Raw genomic sequence first — 21,301 nt, forward strand, 5'->3', positions numbered from 1 at the left:
CCAAGTGAGTAGCTACTACATTTATTTCGTCATCCAACTTTCTTTCAAGAGAGAACTAAGGTTTTTCTCTTAAGCGCGCAACCTACACACGGCCGTTGAGGCAAGTGTTAGGCCTCGATGAGTAGGAGGGTGAAGCGGTCGCTGCAAAACCTTGGGAGCGAGCCCGGGCGAAACGGCTATCGTTGCGGATATTGGTGGTAGTAGCACCTCATATATCAGTGTCCCGATGTCTCACACAAAATTTCATGTCAACCCGACCTCGTTTGATAGGGTTTTGAAAAATTATGATTCCTCAAAATTTTAATATATGTTCCTGTCATTAGACTAATTGTTCAGAATGTATAAATTGTGGCATGTTTAAATTTATTACTTCAAAATTTTAAAATTTGCTAATTTCGTTCTTAGATTTTTTTTTGTTGCAATTTCATCCTTCCCATTAACATGTTTCAGAGTTAAATAACAAGTTTTTAATAAACCACTAGGACGCAAATTGTAATGAAAATGAAACTCTAAAGACGAAAGTAACAAATTATAAACTTTTGGACTAAACTAGCAAAAAATCTGAACAAACTATAGCCATAGTTCTCTATTCTTTTAAACTTAAATTATCATTGACACATTTATTATTAATCAAGATATTAAAACTCAGAAAATCTCACTTACATACATGATCATATACTAAAGTCACCTATGACCTAATGGTCTAGTGATATAGTGTTTATCCGGTGCATGTTGAGCTTTAGGGGGTTATCTCCTTGTTAGTAAAACTGCTAAGATCGACAAAAGCATAGGATGAAGCATCTATTGCCGTATACAACCCTAAACCCCAATTCTTAACGGGTAAGGAAACAAGTCGTCATTGGAGGTCTCCAAAAAAAAGTACCTCCACGAACTATAATGTCCTCATTCGCCTCGCACCTTTGTCAAAGAGCAACGCTGCCTCCCATATGTGTACAGATTGGCATGTTCTAAAACCGAATAAAAGTTTAGCAATACCCATACATGATCGAAGCAAAAATAGCTCACTATGTGGGTGTGACACTCGTCAATTTCAGGTTAACTCCGTTAATCCAAACTCCGTCAATTCAAACTTAAGATCCCTAGAACTATAACACACATCTCATTACATTTAAACTAGGGTTTTAAATGACGCTCGACAATCACTATACATGTAGTCTTTCGGGATTGCACCGAAACGCAAACGAGTTGACTCAAACCATTGATGAACAAACGACAAATATCAAACGATAAATACTTAATAATTATGTGTTAACCTATATGTTACTTGATATGTATGTGAAATATTAAACGCAAGAGACAAGAGTTATTGTTTTACACTAGAGTTTGAACAACTAGAAGTAGAGGGACCATTGTGTAACATTATTAATATTAAATAATAACAAAACCCTAACCCCCTACCCCCTCCCCATAACCGATCGGCCTTCACCTCCTCTCCCTCTCCCTTGGCTTCCGTCGCATCACACACACATACATACAACCTTTTTCAAGTTTTGTTGAGGAATTAAGGTGCTAGTAGGTAATTAACAACTCCTTTATGCATTCTATGTGTTAAATTTTGATATTGAATGGGTTAATCAAAACCCTAATTCTCGAAAATTGATGATTAAGATGAGTTAGGGTTTGATTATATGCTTGATGATGAATTGCTAATGAAATTGATAACTAGTTGTGTTATTATTGCTTGTTAATCACTTGTTCTTTGATTTAAACTTTCAAGAAAAACTCTAAATATGTGTGTAATGTGAAATTGATATGCATGGTTGGTTAATCTTGTGTTATTATTGCTTGTTAATCACTTGTTCTTTGATTTAAACTTTCAAGAAAAACTCTAAATATGTGTGTAATGTGAAATTGATATGCATGGTTGGTTAATCTTGTGTCTAGAGTGTTATATGCATGGATTATGATTCATAGATTGTTGTTATGTTGAGTTTTGATGTAAACTGGTACTGGACAGATTGTTAAATTTATGTTTAAACGACTTTAACTGAATGTTAATGTGGTAATTGGTCGAAATTATTAACACTACAGTGTACTAGGTTGAGTCTAGTTTCTAAAGAGTCCAAATTTGTAATTTTTTGACGTGTAAAAGTTAACTTTTATTATTTTACAAAACTGTAGTGCAAGTCTGAATTGTGAGGTCTGCTGTTAAGCTGTTTTGAAATTATCATATCTCATAAACTACAAGACCAAATGGGTTGGTTCCACTTCTGAAAGTTAACATTTTGAGTTAAGAATCTAACCCAATTGGTCTTGCATTAATTGAATTTACCATTTAACGGGAATAACTAATATCATTCTGTTGCGCACGATTTTGACTGCTGTGAGTTCACTGTAATGTTTTGGTCTTTGTGAGAAAACTATGTGGAATAAAAATACAATAAAAATAGTTCTGGAAACCTAGCTCATGTGTGTTTCTGTGACGATTTTTGGTAAATTAATTGATATGTTATGATCTGTTGAATTGAGTAATCTTTCCAAGTAGATTTCTGTCTTGATAAAACTAGCTGCTGAATTATGTGAAAATACATGAAACGTGTTTGTTAATATATATTTGCCATGTTTTGACTAAATTGCCCTTGTGGGGAGATAATTTACTAGTAATGTACAATGCTAGTATTTGATGCTTAAGAAGTTGTATACACATGTAACGTGTCACCAATGTGTTTGTCGAGTCACACATAATTCCAAACGAAACACGAAACGTATCTCATGCATAGGTATTATGTGCCGAGTCTAGAGACTCAATAGTAGTTTAAATACTTAGAGAATCTCATTTTTGTTTTAGAGCACTAGTGAGGATTGTCTTTGACGCGCATCTCTCGGATTTGTTTTTGAATTCTTCTCAAACAGTGAGTTTCACGTCCCCTTTTTACTCTTTTTAAACGCTTTTATTTGGGGGAGATAACATACTCCAACACTGTAGATTTTGTTTAGTTTTTATATATCACTTGTAAGGCTAAGTGGCAAACAAACCAACCAAAGTCCTTCATAACATCGAACCGGTTAATATTTGGATAATAGCGAGTCACTGTTGAGTAATACTACTGGGTTTGACAAACCCCACCCAACTCTAAACTCGATTGTAGGTCGAGTGGGTGTAATTTTGGCTAACGCATTACCATGGTCGTGGTTGACATGGTGGCAAGGCAATTGATAAACAGTCAGCTTCGGTGTCGAATACTTAGTAATACTTGTTGATAGGTTAGCTACCTATTGATATATAAATTGACTTAACACTATCTGGTAACGCAAACGCAAACGTAAACGCAAACGCAAACGCAAACGTAAACGCAAACGCAAACGCAAACGCTTTATTTATATAAACCTGTGATCTCACCAACCCTGTGTTGACACTTTTAGTATGTTATTCTCAGGTAGCCGAGGCGGGCGCACGGTATAGGAACATGCATTCGCTAAACACCATCGCTTGAAAACTTCTTTTAATTTTTATATTAATAACTTGGGTTTTCAAGTCGTCCTGTGTGGCGCAAACTTTTTGGTTTACAAATTACGCTTCCGCATTTATACTTAAGACCTGATGTCTCGGTTGTTTGAAAACTTTATTTATGGTGTTTGATTATAACTAATGATTCCGATCCTGTTAATTCACACCCTCTGATGGTAAAACTCCGTTAGTGGATTTTGAGGGTGTGACAGTGGGTCACCAAGTTTTGGAAGAAGGTGTAGGGGTGTTCAAGAAATCCGAAATCCGAAAAAACCGAAATCCGAACCGAAACCGAAACCCAAATAAACCGATCCGAATTCTTATTCGGATATTCGGATCGGATCAATCCGAATATCCGAATAACTAATTCGGATTCGGATAGGGAATTTTAAAAAAATCGGATTGTTCGTATTATTCGGATATCCGTTTAATCCGAATAAAAAACATGTATTTAGTGGTATTTTCCGGTTTGGTATATTTATTAGACTATTATTTGAAGTTTAAACTTTAAATTTGTGTTAATAGTAATTCATATTTTCCGGTTTGTATGTTTATTGTGATTTTAAACTATTAAATGTTATGAACAAAAAAATAGAAATATGATTTTGGTTTATTTCGGATAATTTCGGATTATTCGGATATTATCCGAATCCGATCCGAATTGAATTCGGATAGATTCGGATCGGATAAGAATATTCCTTATTCGGATCGGATCGGATTTCGGATAGGGTCCAAAAAATCTCAAATCCGAATAACCCGAATCGAATAACCCGAATAATCCGTTATCCGATCCGATGAACACCCCTAAAAAGGTGCATTAAATTAACAACATTAACAGCTCTCTTTTTACTAACCTCCTAATAATCTCATGTCTTTGCTGACAGCTCCCTCAAAAAGCTTTACCACTAGTAATGGTCTCCTTATGTCAATAAGAATACCTTTATCATTATTTTTCTCTCTAATCTACCCTCAACCACTTTAAAAGAGTTTTAAAAAATTTATAAAGTGTCACAAGACTTTCCAAATATATAGAAAATCACAACATTGTCACTGTCCTTCACTCGAAACACCCTAAAATAGTCTCTTTAGAGCATTCACAGCCCATCCCTCATCCCCACATCTATAATTACACTACAAAACATTATAATTCTCTTTCTTGTTTAATTAAATAATATTTTTTTATACTTTTATCATTACAGTTTTCTCTCTCCCTACTCACAACCAATTTAACAAATATTAAAAAATAAATAGTGCAAATTTTGTTTCCCCAAATTTACAAAAAAAATTACTACATTCCACTCTCCACACTATAATTTACGCTCACAACCATTACAAAAACCACCCTATAATTTACCAATTCCTATCACATAATTATTGGGATGGGTTAAGAATGCTCTTAGGATGTGTTTGGCCTAGCTTTTTTAGCAAAGTTTATAGCTTTTTTAGCTTTTTTTTTATAAAATAAGCTTAACTTGGTATTTGGTTTAGCTTTTTTAGCTTATGCTTATAAGTTTATATAAGCTAATTTGAAGAAGTTTTTTTGAAGATGGTTTTTAGCTTATTTGAATAAACTTATTTTTTTAAGAGGGTAAATTAATTATTTTTCTTAAAATGGTGATGGATTAATAACACTTAAACAACTTATTACGTACTAAAACAAATTAAAGAATGATGGATTTAACAACTTATTAAGACACATAAACAACTTGTAAAATATAAGCTAATTCAAACACTTAAAAAAAACTTATCAAATAATAGGAAATAAGCTATATTGATTTTTTAAAATATAAGCTAAAATATAAAAGCTAAGCCAACATTCCCTTGTTGTAAAACCTGACTAGCATGGTGTGATGGTTTGAGCGAAAATGGTATTAATTACACTTTTGTAACTTGTAATTTACCTGAAAAAAGAAAAGTCAAAGGAATCCCAAACATAGAAGAAGATGTTTCTCATATATGGCAGGTGACACTGAAGCAGCTGAGTCTGTAACCATCCCTCATTCGTTCGGTAAAGTAAACCATCTCCTTTCTCATTTACATCTTCTGCAAAACCAAAACAAATTTTCTTTTCTGATAAATCAAAAGGGTGGGTTTTTCTTGTTTATCACAAGTTAGAATGTTTCTTTGGTTGGTCTTTAGCTACTGGATTTGTTATTTGTATCATAAACTGCCTTAGTTTTTTATTTCTGATTTGCCCAACAAGAAACTTGCTAAACTAATGCTTGTTTTATCAAATTTTTAGAAATTACTTAATATTCAATTCATAATTCAAAATGAAAATTCATATATTTGATTAGGTATTCAAGGAAACATAAAACCAAACCTCGGTTTTCGTTTGGGTTCGGTTATGGATCGTATTTTTTTGGTTTAATGCACACCCTAGATTCTTTTATGTTTCCTTTCCTTTAGCAAATTACTTACTTTATGTACTATTAGTCTATTTCAGTTGATCTGTTAAAACAAAAAAATGATTTTCTGACAGAAGGCGGTTATTGAATGCTTACAAGGTCCTCATGCCCAAGATTTTCTGACCGTTATCCCGATTGATGGCTTGGGCCAAAGCATGTCTGCGGTCGAGTATAGGGCCATTCTTAAGTACCGTTTGATGGTCCCAATGTACCCAGAAGACGAAACATGTCCGATCGGCCGTAAGGCTTGCCTGGATAAATTCGGAGAGCATGCGGTTCATTGCAAGGAGATGCCTGGGTTCAAATACGGACATGATTGGGTGCGGGCCGTTCTTTGGGACATCTTAAGGTGAGTTGGGATATCAGCTAAAAAGGAAGCCCCCGTAAACTTCCTTACAGTCCCCACGGAAGGGAGATCCACTCTACGACCGGCAGATTTGCTCGTCTTTGGTTGGGCCGGGGGAAAACACGCTTGTGTTGACCTCACAGTGGGTATCTCCCTTAGCTGGTTTGAGGGATAATGGGTTTGTAGCAGGGCAATCAATGAAAAGGGCTGAAACGAAGAAGGTGGAGAAACATGCTAAAGCCTGCGAAGAGAACCAACATGTTTTTGTCCCTCTGGCTTTTGATACCTTTGGCTCCTTGGCACCGGAAGCTATCCGTTTCCTAACCAGGGTCCAACGGGCTGTGCATAGCAATGTGTCGACTCCAAAGGGGCAGGGGTATGTCTTTAGCAGGTTAGGGTTTGCAATTCAGAAAGGGGTGGCAGCGCAACTTGTTGCCCGTCTACCTGCTATGTTGATGTAATATCTATGTTTCTATATAATGAAATCTGTTAATAAGACCCAAGAGTTAGTAGTTAACTTAAGATTGCAAATGAAAGGAAGAGAAATAGTAATAAAAATAGAATAGAGATAGAGATGAGAAATGTAATGTAAGAGGTTTCTTGAAGATCATTAAAATTTGGAGATAATTTAAAGAAATGTGATTTTTAGCTAAACTTGTGACACAAATAGTCTTGTTTTTAAGGACATGCCGTAAAACAGTTTTTATGAGTGATTTTCCATGTAAATTCGTAGTTATAAAGAATAACAGTACCTTTCACTAAGCATAAATGACAATCTCTACAATTTGCTCTTTGTTTTATAAATGAAACAATTCAAGTAAATGAAGATTTTGGATCCAGTATTTAAGAATCCATACATAACAGAAAAAAGAAACAATATGAAAACGGTGTACAAAGAGTTGTTTACACTTTTATACATACGAGTTCATAGGACACTTCGTATATCTACTCAGACTCGCACTCAATAAGAACTTGAACTACTGAATCCATTGCAGGCCTTTATTTCTATCTTCCGCTACACAACTCAGACCGATCTCAACAAGTTTTACAGCCTGCTTTCTACTAAACATCCCCTCCAACCTCGGATCGATTACCTCTTCAATCCACGACTCCTCGTGCTTTTGAATACTTTCTTTTGTTACCTTCACAAACCTCATAAGCTCGGACTCTTCCTCTTCTGCTCCTTGAACACTTACGTTAGAAATTCGACTTCCTTTTGCTAATTCTAAAGCCACAACTCCGTAACTGTAAACATCCACCTTTGCTGTGATAGGCACATTGTGAGCCCATTCTGGAGCCATGTAACCTCTCGTCCCTCTCATCCTAGTAAACGCTGAGTTTTGTCCACTTAACTTTGCCAGACCAAAATCTGCAATCTTGGGTTGCAATGCACCGTCTAAAAGAATGTTTTCCGGCTTCACGTCACAGTGAATCACCCATTCGAGACACTCGTGGTGTAAATAAGCCAACCCTTTTGCTATACCTATTGCAACTTCAAACCGTTCTTTCCAGTTAAGAAAGTTTGAAGAAAACAATCTTTTATCAAGTGAAAGATTCTCTACATACTCGTAAACTAGAAGCTTGGTTTGTTTTTGTGAACAGAATCCCCACATTCGGACGACGTTCATGTGATTGATCTTACCAATTGTGCTCACTTCAGCCAAAAACTCGCCTCCTTCACTCACATCTCCCAGTCTTTTCACAGCCACCACACGTTCGTCTTCTAGAATCCCTTTGTAAACAACTCCCGACCCTCCCCGTCCTATCTCCGTCTTAAAGTTCTGTGTCGCATTCACGAGTTCTCGATAACTGAACCCTCTGAATTGACCAGACATTATTCGGTACCCGTCTTCTAAGCTGGCTAGCAACTGGTTTTTTCCAGAGAACAGCCAGCACCACGATAAGAAAACTATAACTTCAACTACACCGATAGCTAAAGCGAATGAGTAAAGATAAACCCAATGAAACTTTGTGCCGGTTGAGTCATACATAGATGGAGATCCCAACATCGATATGGCATTTGTACATGTGGCGTTAGGACTGGTAAGGATTCTGGAAGATGCTGATGTTTTAGTGTCTAATGGTTCGTTAAAGTATATGGTACCTAGGATGTTAGGATATTGGTATCCGTTAAAAAGGGCACTTTTGGCAAAACAAACGCCTTCACCAGTTAGGCAGTAACTAAACGCCTGGCAACGACAATCTGCCAAGCAGATGTTGTGACATGCTTGGAACGAAACCGGGGACGAGAAGTTTAGATCAAAGCCGTAGTAATCGGTGTATGGTAATGGTAAAAAGTCAAACTTTGATGATGCTTCACATGTTATGTTGAAAGTGGGCTTGCAGCCCTGGCTTAAGTCAACAGGGTCGTTAAACTCATAACCCGGGGAGCATGAACACTCGGGTTTGTCTTTCTGAATACAAATGTCGTTTCTCCCACAGATTCCGTGAATGTTACATGGTTGTGAAATGGCTTGCCATGAAATAGACCATGATCCGGTTGACTCGTTTAAGCTGTAAAGTCTGAGGTTACCATCATGGTCAATGATTAGTCTTCTTTTGATCCCCGGACCCATATCTGTAGCAGTAAAAGTCATCCGATCACTCGAGTTAAAGACACCCAAATCGTCAAAGGATGCGATTCTGCTACTGTTATACAAGGTTCTTCCAAAAGCAAAAGCATCAAATCTGGGATCAGGACTGGGCCAGTATACATTTGAGATTTCCGGGCCGTCATAAATCAGTGTTAAAACGTTAATACTGTCCGGATGCAAAACTTCCTATTTTTGAAGCAGATATCAAGCTTTTGCTCTTTGTTAGCGTTTGAGATGGTAAAAGAGTGTCGGTTGGAAAATCAAAGCTTTGCCAGATAATCTGACCTTTTTGGTTCTTTAATACTAGATTACCTGTTATTCGACAGAATATATATTTTAGGTTTATTGTAATATTACTACCATAATTAGGCAACATGATCTGAATAGATTTTCTATGTAAGTGTCTATGTTGTGCTCCTACAATAGTTGATGTTAACTGTATACTTGTGTTAAGCAGCATGGCTATGTTTGCATCAGTTGGTGTTGCGTCAGTCTGCCACACGATGGTGTCATCCACATCGGTTAAAACCATGACTCCCTTTGTTTCAAAGGTTAACTTTGAGCCATGCCCGTTAACCGGTGTGTTGCGGTTAGCAGTCCAAACGACGGTGCGGTCTTTGGAGTTTGTGAGCCATATTGCAAACCAGAAGGCGTTGGTTTGGAAGCTATAGAAGCCACATGTGAATGAGTTGTCTGGAGACGTGATGACGTGTGAGTCGTCTTCAACGGATATAGACGAGCCTCTTTGAAGACGATCACGAGTTGTATTCTTTGATGCTGCGAAAGAACACAAGAGAAGGAGAAGGAATGCTTTCATCATAATTTGATGTTTAATGTTTTGGTGAACTGGAACTATACACCGAGTTGGTATTTAACATTGTATTCATAATTCTTAGAAGTTGACCTTGAATGTTTGTACATGAATATTGATACCATGATTGATGTTGAAATGAAATGAAGTATAATATATTATGACGCAAATAATCAGGTTGTATCTGGCTGCTGTTTGTATGTCAACCATGAGGTCCATGAGGACAATTCCTTGTCTATTTAATGTGTTTTTTTTTTCGTTTAGTTAAATGAACAACATGGATAGAGGTTGCATTCATTCATTTGTGTTCATAAACGTTTGCTGATGTGTTCGTTTACGTTCATTGTTTATGTTCGTTAATTATAAGTTTGTTTTATATTTTTTATAACTTTTACTTGTAATAACCAACTGAACATTTAAATTTTATAATTTATTGTTTATGTAAAATTTGTTTTCTTAAAGTTTTGTTTTTTTATTATTAGTATGAAATTGCCAACCGGGGTATGATTGTGTTTATAATTTTATCTCAGATGCTTAACTTTATACTTAAATAATGTGATTATATCAAATGTTTTGGATTAAGAATTTTCTTTAATTTTTTTAGTGCATGTTCGTTTGCGCACGTACACTTCGTGAACAAGTTCAGTTTCTTAACAAACGAAAAAACACAAACAGGGATTTTCGTTCGGTTAATGTATATGAACCGTTTGACAACAAGTTTAATGCTAAACAGACGAACATGAACAATGCTTCGTTTGGTTCGTTTACAGCCCTAATGGTTACTTTATATTCAACAACAAAAATAAAAACATGCACCAAAAAACTACAGAAATAGAAGCAAGAGTCAGGTATAGTGTTTAAATTCTACAGTATTTATACAATCGTAGAAGACGCATAATCACGTCATAAGATACAAATTAAAAAAAATGATGTCAATGGAAATACATGGACTTCTTTAAGGTGTTTTTCCTCCCAAAAAAATAAGCTAAAAAAATTTAATCTTAAGTGATAGATTAGGTTTCCTAAGGAGTCCTCTTCTTAGCTTCGCTGTAGAGAATCACCCCCAACACGGTGAGCAAGTACCCTAGCATCCCCGTTACCGACACCGGATTCTTGAATATCAATATCGACACCACAACAGCAACCGCTCCTTTAGCATTTCCAAGCACCTACAGTTTTAAAAATATCATTAAACATACTTTCAAAATTATAAAATCCTATAGGCTTATGGAATGAGATAGAATGTAAAACATACCTGGAGCGTCAAAGCGCTTGTGTGCTTAGTAACCAAGAAATTGGTAAGATTTACACAATACGCCATTGCAGAATTGAAGAGCAGATACCAAACCACATTGACATCTTTTCTAGCGAGAGCTATGGTGATGCCAACCACATTGTCTTCCATTAACAACGTCGCTGGAAGCAATATCACAACCGCTACCGGCGCCATGTATAGCAATAGGTTCATAGAGTTCAGTTTTTCCCTATTATTATGCAATAAAGTTACAGTCAATCACAGCTTAACAAACAAAAAGAGCATACTTGAAGAGAAAGAGAAATTACCCTTCAGACGATAATAATATCCCCTGAAGCACCGACTTTAATGCCCTTGCAGCTGTAGCACCGATACACATGATGAAACCAAATAAATGAAAACTCGGCTCACCCTGCATCCATACAAGAGATGTTTATGAGCAAACAGAACACAATATATTACCTAACGCTTCTGAACATTTTTATACAAAAAGGAAAGCAATTCTATCCCACGGTAACAGAAGACGTCACATTAACACCATCAAGTAGCATTTCCTATCAAACGTGAGGCTACTTAAAACTACACAAGCCAATTCAATCTCAAAGTAATGCGAGTTGCTTATGTAAATATTTCAACCTTCCCTTATCTTAATTAAACCGGATCAATAAAACTCTAAAACTAACATAACCGCATAAATCATTCGAATCATGATCCTTACGCTAACGGTGCAAAACAACGAACCCTGATTCCCTTAAATCATATATTCTTAGCTCAAATCTACATCTCTCTTATCTTAATCGAACCGTACCAATATTAATTGAATGAACATAACATAAATTCTTTTAGTAATTAGAGATCTTACCCCACTGGCAATAACAACACCAGTAACAACAGGAACGAGAGTCAAATAAGTCAACCAAGCTTCCCTCTTAACCGTCATAACATACGCAAACACCGCGGTAAAGAACGGCGTAGTCGCCCCGACCGCCTGCGTAAACGACACGGGCAGGTACCTCAAACTGACATTCCCACTAACCACAGACGCACAAAACACAAGACTCAAGACGGAGATCTTGAGAAACTGAGGTCTAGACCTAAGAGTCTGCAAGGGGACCATCTTCATCCAGACAATGGCAATGTAACTGAGGAGAGAGCAAGCGGTCATGTGGCACATGGTGAGGAAGATCGGGTACTTGAATCCGTAGTTGGATAGTAAGTACTTGTTTAAGAGTAAGACACCAATGTTGGAAGCGTACCATGAGGACACCAGGCCGATTGTGAACCACTGGCCCGTGGGTGGCTTCATGGTTTGGAATTGAAATTGAAATTGGAATTAGCTAGTTAGGGTTTGTGGGTTTTGATAATAAACGTAGGGGTTTTGTGGATCTGAGTTGAGTTGGATTTATTAATGGGTTTGATATGAAGACGGTGAGGTGATGGTGTTTTATTACGGTGAAAGAGGGAGGAAAAAGAAGGATTTTTTTGCCGGCTGGGTGGGTGGCTCAGTGGTGATTTGAATATTTTAAAGAGCCTGTTGTGTGTGTGTGTATGCCAGTTGTATTTTACATTCACAACCCCTATAGTTTTAAACATCATTCTCTCAGCAAAACACGTTTTAGGCACTGTTTGTTTTTTTAGAGATTTAAGTCTGAATCTGAATACCACATCTGAATATTAAGAGGTGGTTCAAATGTCTAAAATCTGAATCATTAAGAGGTGGAGGCTAGAGACGAACCTCTAGTCGTCGGAGATGGAGCCTAGTCTCCGGGTTAGAAGTTAATGGAGGCCGGAGACAAACGTATGTTTTTTTTGGGTTAAGAGGTTTTCAGACCCACTAAAAGCTCTTACTGGTTCAGATGCTATTTAGACGCTGAACCTCTTAATGCCAGAAAAAAAACAAACAGCCCCACGTCTGATTACGTCTGACCGAATCAGACATTTTCCTCTATTCAGAGAAAAGAGGCAAAAACAAACAGGGCCTAGTTTGATTTGAATATGTAGAAACAACGATAGTATGATACAACATGTTGAAGTTATCAAGTTATCTAATATAGTTGAGTGTTAAACACATGAAATCACCAAAAGTGGTAAGTACTTAATAACCGATGGAAATCACGTCAAGCTTACTTACAATTCGGATTAAATACCAAATGAGATCGATCCCTAGACCTTTACGCAACCATGAAGAATTTAGCTACCCATGGTAATGTGAAATGATGATGAAATATGGAATCCGAAATCAAAACGCATGATTTTGGTGTTGAAAATTGAAATGACTTTGTCACTCTAGCTTTTTCATCATTGGCTTCTCCTGATGATGAACACCCGAAAAATGGCGGAGTAGGGATGATAAATCGCCATAAAACCGCACGTAATTGATGAAAAGAATACTCGTGTGCCCGCCTCAAAACAAGAGTTTTCGTTGCAATGCGTGAAAATTACGTTGGGGTGATGCTAGATGGAGCATGAGAAGACTGCTAGGCATATTAGTATGTTGGTTATCGTTCTTGCGTAATCTTGACTCTCGCACACATGTAATGACTTCCATAGCTTGTGTACTATCATTGTGCATATCTTAGCAAAGTCATACATAATATAAACAAAAACCAAAAACTAATCATCATACATCCAAATCCAATTGCAAAAATTGAATAATTTGCTTGATTAGGCCGAGTAACTCAAATTCGAGTAATTGCACCAGTTTCGATCCACTTGTATAGGGCTTTGATAACTTTTTAGGATATTACCCTTCAATTTATGTGTCAGAATGCTACACTATTATTGTTTAAAGCAATTACCGAAATTTCTAAGTCAACAATAAACAAAATTGTGTCGTATGTTAATTTACTTCCTGAGTTCTTGAGTTATTGTTAAATACACCAAATAACTTTTGTGTTATATGAAGTGTATCAAAAACCAATTTTGTAAATGATAACTTGATGAGGGTGCAACTAAATGAACATGAAAAAGTAGAGGGATGTAAGTTGTAACATGTTTAGTCCTTGAAGCATATTTTAATCACACCGACGGTATTTGGTGAACGTGTAGTTTAGTAGACAACGACGAGTAAGAGGATATAATATGTAAATATGAGTATCACGAGAAGAATAAACTAATCAATTCATAGTGACCTTTTTCATATTCACACATCAAATTGATTCTACATATACTATTTAAAATTGGGCGTATGCGTAATCAAACAAAGTGAAGGGGTGGAAATTAAAAAATCAAGGCCAATCAATCATTTATGGAAATGTAACTGAAAAATGTATTAGATAAGATCGACGAAGTGGGGTGGGGCCCATAGATGTTCTGGTGTATTAGCATTGGTCGTTGAGCACTCAACGGTTGCGATTATACCAAACAGCATCTTCTGACTTCGAATCCTTAAGATTAATTTAACATTCGACGTGCCGGCAATTTCAAGTTTCATTGCTATATTATTTCATATAAAGAAACGTAGCTAACCTATACAGCGTTTGGAAAGAAAAACCTAAAATGATTTATCTTATCAACAAGTCTTTAACTTGGTCACAAGCCTTAAACTTAAAACAAAGGTTTTAAGTAACTAAACACTTCAAACTTTAAAGAGTGAGTGATTACTGATCACACATGCTAACTTCATATGTAACGATGTGTCTATGTCAATGACTTTATGTCTCTTTCTTAATTTTTTGGCAGGACTAAACGCACGAATATCTTTAGCATAAATTTAAAGTTGTTCATGAACCGCGCTGAATCGAATATATGTTTGCTCATACTTGGTTTGGTTTTAAATTGAGTTGAACAAAATGGTTTGAATTTAAAGAAACAAAAGATATGTTTATACTTGAAGTTGGTTTGGTTTGATACCGAAAGGCTTGGTTCGGCTTGGGTTCATACAAAGTTTTCAATTTTAGATTTCTAAAATCCATAATGTCTTTAATTCATACATAAATGAGCGTGTAGAGTTTAAAATTGAACTTTAAAATCAACACAAAAAGGAAATTTAAAAACTTAAAAATAAGAAAACATACATAAACGAGTGGTTAGAGTTTAAATTGAACTTTAAAGGTCAACACATAAGGGAAATTTAAAAACTTTAATATAAGAAAGCATACACAAACGAGCGGCTAAGGTTTAAAATAGAACTTTAAAGTCAACACAAAAGAGAAATTTTAAAAACTTTATAAAAAATGTATATTTATATAGATACACACACATAAAACATATATATAAATATAGCAAACTAGAAACAATTTAAGCAAACCGAACCAAGCAAAGCTTTGCTCATGCTTGGCTCGTTTTTAACCCAAACCGAGCCGGCCAACTCATTTCCAAATCGAGCCAAAATTGAACGAGCATTTTCCAAGCAATATGAGAAGCCATGAACAAGGCCGGCCAGTTAGTATAACAGACCAAAACTAGAGCTTTGGGCCTCTAAAAGTTTTGGGCCTCAAGTTTTTTTTATTTTAGAAAAAAAATATATACCGTATACATGGATTTTAAGTTGATTAAGTTAAAAAATAATATTACTCCAATCTAGTGGTAGAAAATAATTCTTGTTTCCTGAAAAACCATGGATCGAATCTGCCTCTCTTTACCTTTAATTCAATTTTAGCTTTTGATTGTTAATCCATAGGGAGGTAACAGGAATTAATTGAGTAGTTATTGTTATACTGTAGTACTTCAAAAACATTTAATTTTTCTTATGAAAAAGACTAAATTTAAAAAAACAACGTGAATGTATTGTTACCGGGTTCGAAGCCTGTATAGTGCAAGAAATGAGGTTTTTATTTTTTTTATAAATTTGTTGTAGCTCAATGGTAGAGCACTCACTTTACAAGTGAGAGGTAGGGGTTCAAACCTCACAATCACTAATTTATATGGGAGATATGAGGGATGACCCTGACTTGCCAGGGTTCGAGTCCTAATCTCACCCGGTTTTGCCGGCCCCTCGTTGTCATGCCATTTGGCGGGCGTGAGGGTCGGGTTTGCGTACGAAGTACCCGGCGTTACTTAGTTGGTCGTTCAAAAAAAAAGTATTGTTACCGATTGTAGTAAAAAAATGTAGTGTTCCTGTTTAAAAGATTAAAATTTCACATTATATTTGTATTTTGTAAAGACGCTCATTATTTCTCAAATTTAGAATGATATATGAATATTATACTTGTAAATGCCCATATTGAAGTTCATGTGTTGTACACGAAGCTTTTAATATCTTTAATCACGTTATTTGTCGTGTTCGAACACATTTAAATTTTAGTTGGCTTTTCTAAGAAATAAAAATCAAATATTGTCAAGCTTATGTTATAAAGTTGAGTTAACGTGCGAGACTATTTTGGTTTTGCACTTAACTTTTTTATTTAACTAACTGTGAAGCGAAACAGCAAAAAAAGAAAATAAAGAAAATGAAAGTTGATACACCGTTATTTTGTAAAAAGCCTTGATCTTTTATTTGCTTAGGACCATCAAAATGGTTGGTACCAACTTTGCATGAACAATGAGCTTGGACAGCGATAGGCATAACGCACTATCTACCATGCATAACCCTTATCATTTTCACCCATATTTAGGTTTCCATGAACCTATATACTGATTTATCAATAATATAAAATTTAGAGTGTGTTTATATTAACACCTTTTACAAATAAAAGGTAAGATGTTACTGATGTTAGGATATTTTACTTTGATTTGATTTCATATGGAGGCTATACTCTTATGCAATTCCAAAATTGATATAACCTAAAAACTATTTAAATCTAAAAATTATTTTTTTCTTCATTCTTTGAAATTTGTTAGTATGTATATGAACACAAACAAGTAAAATTTAAGTATGGAATCGTAAGAAACACATGCATGTCAAAAATATAATAAGAGAGAAAATAGTAAATTATGCAATTAATTAGGTAACTCTCTCAATACTCACACATGCATACTTATTTACGTAGTTATTTGAATTCTCTACTTAGACATGAATTTGATATGTTATTGAACGACCTTTTATATATCTATTGTTGGTGCATATATGCCTAATCATAATGCATCTAACCTCAAGTAACAAACAAACTGAAGAAACACTAAGTGACCCGGTGCAGATTATAGATAATCTGGGGGTTAAGTAATGTTTCCCACGAGAATGAGGTCCAACAGAGACGGTTGTTCTTCAGGGGACCTGCAAAACAAACACCGTAAGCTCGTCACTGAGAAGGGGGGGTTCCTCCTTGTGACCACCCTCCGGCGTGAGAATTAGACTAGATTGCTCTGAATATAAGTGTATATTAAGAGATTGCTAGATAACAGGATAGCAGATGATCTTACCATTCCAAGATGTTGGAGTATTTATAGCCGAAGGTAAGTTTCCTAGAAGGTACAGCCAGCTGAATAGTATTCCTGTTCTACCAACAGTGGACTATGCACAGGCCATACTGGTTGGTGGATAGGTTACGGCCAACAGTAACAAAGTCGGCTGCACTATTCCACCAACTGTAGATTATGCACGTCCCACCTACTGTGGATTATACACAGGCCATGCTGGTTGGTGAATAGGTTACGGCCAACAGTAACACTATTCCACCAACTGTAGGCTGCGCACGCCCCTCAGTAAGAGTTGGTGAGTAGGCAGCGGCTAATAGTGACAAACAGTACTAGAGGGTGCTCCTCCTCGTACTGTTGTCGGTGAGCTGTCACCCTATGATTGGCTCATGGGCTGTTCTGGTCAGATTGTCTGTCCTATCCATACCTTGGTAGGTATAGTACAAAAGATCTTTCAGAATCATACGGACTGGCTCATTTTGGCGGGATTGTTCCCGCCTTGCTCATTCCTTCATGTGACTACTGAAGTAGCTATTGTCTTGTGCGTGTAGCCCTGCTGTCTGCGGGTAGCCTTCCCTGATGGCTTGTATCCGCAACTGCGGGAACAGGCGGGGTACTTCACCATTGGGAGGCTTTCCCTGCGTGTACAGCTTGCGTACTGCGCGTAAGGTTCTCTGAGCATGGTGGGTCCTGCGGGAGCAGATGGCCTTTGCGCAGACGTCCCTGTTCAAGGTGAGTCTTGCGGGACCAACTGGGCTCTGCTGGGACCTACCTCTTCACAAACAGAGTACAAACTAGAGTTAGTGTCAAAATATGGTAATCATAGCACTATGGAAAACCACAACGAATGATTTAAAACCCAGAGTCAAGAAAACAAGTCAAAAGGAAGAACAAACACTATAATTAATTGTCTAAAATACTAAACTTGATCATCAACACGACGATCTGATACAAACAAACACTACAACTTGACGAATGAAATATTCAACTACATGATGAATCACTAAACTAGACCAGCAATGAGAAGCGAAAGACGGAAGACAAAGCATTTGAAAGAGAAATGAAATATTGTGTTAATTACAAATTCTCACTCTCTCTTAATCTTTATACTATCCAAGATACCGAAATCGAGCAAAGATCCACACGTATTAACCCACAAAATCTTCTTTAGATACATAGGAATCAGAGTACATGGAACACAAAGCCTAGGCATTAACCAAGGGTGCGTGAAAACAAAGCCCGGACGTGAAGCTGTTAAGTAGAACTTAATCTAGCAACCACATACCAAACGTCCAAACCCATCCATCTCGGTAATCCCATTAAACACATATATAAAAACAAAGCGTTAGAATTGTTTCAAATTGACTTGCAATACATGTACATACCATGTTTTCAATAGTTAGTTAGTGATCAAGGTGAAGAACACATGTCCAACACCCTCTATCTCTAAATTATTCACATATCACAAATAAAAATTGTGAAGTAAGAGTTTATTTGGTTTTAGAAATATGTGTGATTCTTAATTAATTAAACTACTTGATATTTGATCACGATATGAGATTTAGCACGTGTTGTTCATAACATATATATAAAATAAATTAAAGAATGGTCACCTTCATTATTATTTTTTTGTTATATTAAATTTGTAAAATTGCTACGATTAAGTGGTTTAAGCTAGTGATTTTATGTATGTGGGATGTGGGGTTCGAAACCACTATCACAGGGCACACTACACAAATTTGAAGTGCTAAGGTGACACTTTCACCACTAATAAAATGTTGCAGATCGTGCATTTGAATTATATAAATATTTTAACTTCAAAACACGTTTAGAAGTGGTCAACTTTTATAAAACCAAGATACTTGAAAATTTGTTTTGTCTAGTAAACTTGCCGCAACTCTTGTTTTCTCTTGGTGCTCCTATTAATTATGTGATCAAATTTCTAAAACGTGTAGATTTGAATATTTTAACTTATAACACATGATAAAATATTAAAATATAACGAAATGTTTAAAATATAAATAAAGTATAAATGGAAGGTCGGTGTTTAGATCATCATATGCAATAGAGTCAAAGTTGGACCACATGTGTTCACATGAACAAACCAATTTTATTTTCATGAATATTAAAAAACTGCATCTACATGGTTTATCTCATTATCTGTCGATATATAAGGTAGAAAGAATTCCCTAGTTTAATCAAACATCCAATCCAATTAAATGAGTTTTAAAATCACATCATCCTCTTGTCTATTTCTTTTTCTATCATTCTTTTATGGGATAACAGGATCAACCCCATGTCTAGATGACCAGAAAGCCTTGCTACTAGAGTTGAAAAACAACCTTACCTTTGACCCTTCACTCTCAACCAAACTGGTTGGATGGAACCAAAGTGTCCAATGTTGTGACTGGGATGGTGTGACTTGTGACAAAGCTGGTCATGTCACACAACTTGTTCTTAGCCGCGAAAGCATACGCGGTCCGATTCCTTCTCACTGGGAAGGGTTCACTAGTCTCGATTATCTTAATATGGGTTACAACTCCTTAACCGGAAACATACCCAAGTCTTTGTTAACCTTGCCATCACTTGAGTACTTAGACTTATCTTACAACAAGTTATCCGGTCATCTTATAGACGTTTCGTCTTATCCACTCCGACTTCATAATCTTGATCTGAGTAGCAACAGATTTGAAGGACAAATACCTGGTTTCGTCTTCAAACTCGCATCCCTTTCGACTCTAACTCTTTCTGCTAACAAGTTCAGTGGCAGGGTGGAGCTAGACAAGTTTGCAAAGTTAACTTATCTTTATGCTCTTGACCTTTCCTATAATAATTTTGAGGTCATTGTAAGTCCAAACTTTTCATTACTCTCTAAAGTAAACTCAATCATGCTAGCTTCATGCAAGCTGGATAAGATTCCTGATTTGAAGAACCAAACAAAGCTATTGATGTTGGATCTTTCAGATAATCAACTAAGTGGTGAAATACCTAATTGGATATGGGAACTTGGCAACGGGTATCTTCGGTTTCTGAACATGTCACATAATAAGTTTACAAGTCTCCAAAAACCCTACACTTTTCCCTTTCTACTTGATGTTCTTGATCTAAATTCTAATAAACTCGAAGGCGATATCCCGGTCCCTCCAAGAAGAGTTTATCATCTAGATTACTCCAACAACAACTTCAAATCTAGTATTCCTGTTAACTTTGGCAATGTCCTCAAATCAACCTTATTCTTTTCGATCGCCAACAACAAGCTGGTTGGAGGGATTCCTGAGTCTATGTGAAATGCGACTTCCATGCGTGATCTTAACTTATCAGGAAATGCACTTACCGGTCCAATACCGTTAATTGGACACTTTAAAGACTTGCAATCGTTGGATCTTTCGGTTAACAAGTTAAGTGGGAGCATCCCTGAGGAGCTTACAAATGTTACTATGCTTTCATTTCTAAATCTGTCTTATAATCATTTGTCTGGAAGGATTCCAAGGTTTGATCAACCATTTACGGAGTTGTCCTTTAAGGGGAATGAAGGGCTATGTGGACCTCCTTTGAAGAAGAGTTGTGGTCATCATGTCACTACAATGTATAAACGTTTAAAGTTAAATTAGTGCTGAATGTGAATGTGATCATTGGATATTACTATAGCGCCAAAAGTTGATGAATAAGCACTTCATCTAGAATGTATTCTTGATGTAACTTAAAAGCCTTTTTATATTTGAAAGGAGTTGGTGATGGTTTTATTTTGCTAGTCATAAGTTCTTTCAATCCGACACGTGTTGACACTTAATGATGTTTCTTCCAACACTAGACCATTTAGTGATTTTTTTCCCACACTGTGGAGTGATGGTAAAGGTGTTGTCTAGCAAAGATTAAGATTTAAGCCTCATAAAAGTAAAAAATGGTAAAACAATAAAATTAATTGTTAAAAAAAGGTTCTTTTTGACGTTTCGTTCCATATATCACTATTAGAAAAAAATGTATTTAAGGCCACCCTGCGATGTGTTCGGGCGAATAGGGGCTACAACACCGTCGCTCAGGCGAAATGCGGGGCGAAATGGGGAGGGGGGGACGCCAACCTTTTGTCGGGCGAAATTTTGGATTGAATATTATTATTATATATG

General features: G+C 36.3%; 1 protein-coding gene and 2 pseudogenes across 2 annotated transcripts; 1 reads left to right on the forward strand and 2 right to left on the reverse strand.

Moving 5' to 3' along the window:
• Positions 1-7,082: 7,082 nt before the first annotated feature.
• LOC143573352 (putative receptor protein kinase ZmPK1) lies at positions 7,083-9,774 on the reverse strand (annotated as a pseudogene). The gene is made up of 2 exons (XR_013142416.1): positions 9,262-9,774; positions 7,083-9,129 (listed from the first exon to the last, which is right to left on the reverse strand). The product of XR_013142416.1 is annotated as a putative receptor protein kinase ZmPK1 (transcript).
• A 705-nt stretch (positions 9,775-10,479) lies between these two features.
• On the reverse strand, positions 10,480-12,400 carry LOC143573368 (putative sugar phosphate/phosphate translocator At3g11320). Its single transcript, XM_077058265.1, has 4 exons — positions 11,746-12,400; positions 11,192-11,295; positions 10,884-11,112; positions 10,480-10,797 (listed from the first exon to the last, which is right to left on the reverse strand). The coding sequence occupies exons 1-4, from the start codon at positions 12,187-12,189 to the stop codon at positions 10,651-10,653; spliced, it is 924 nt and encodes a 307-aa protein (XP_076914380.1). The 5' UTR covers positions 12,190-12,400; the 3' UTR covers positions 10,480-10,650.
• Positions 12,401-19,191: 6,791 nt separating this feature from the next.
• Positions 19,192-20,788, forward strand: LOC143573378 (uncharacterized; annotated as a pseudogene).
• Positions 20,789-21,301: the final 513 nt, after the last annotated feature.

Source organism: Bidens hawaiensis, unplaced genomic scaffold (genome assembly GCF_021521415.1).
Source record: "Bidens hawaiensis isolate Kalapana, Puna unplaced genomic scaffold, B.hawaiensis_p1.1 tig00026395_1, whole genome shotgun sequence".
NCBI classification, from domain to species: domain Eukaryota; kingdom Viridiplantae; phylum Streptophyta; class Magnoliopsida; order Asterales; family Asteraceae; genus Bidens; species Bidens hawaiensis.

Coding starts and splice junctions, on each gene's coding strand:
- LOC143573368 (XM_077058265.1), bottom strand. CDS start 12,189: ATGAAGCCACCCACGGGCCAGTGGTTCACAATCGGCCTGGTGTCCTCA. Junction 11,113..11,191: donor ATATTATTATCGTCTGAAGG/GTAATTTCTCTT, acceptor GCATAATAATAG/GGAAAAACTGAACTCTATGA. Junction 10,798..10,883: donor CAAGCGCTTTGACGCTCCAG/GTATGTTTTACA, acceptor TTAAAACTGTAG/GTGCTTGGAAATGCTAAAGG.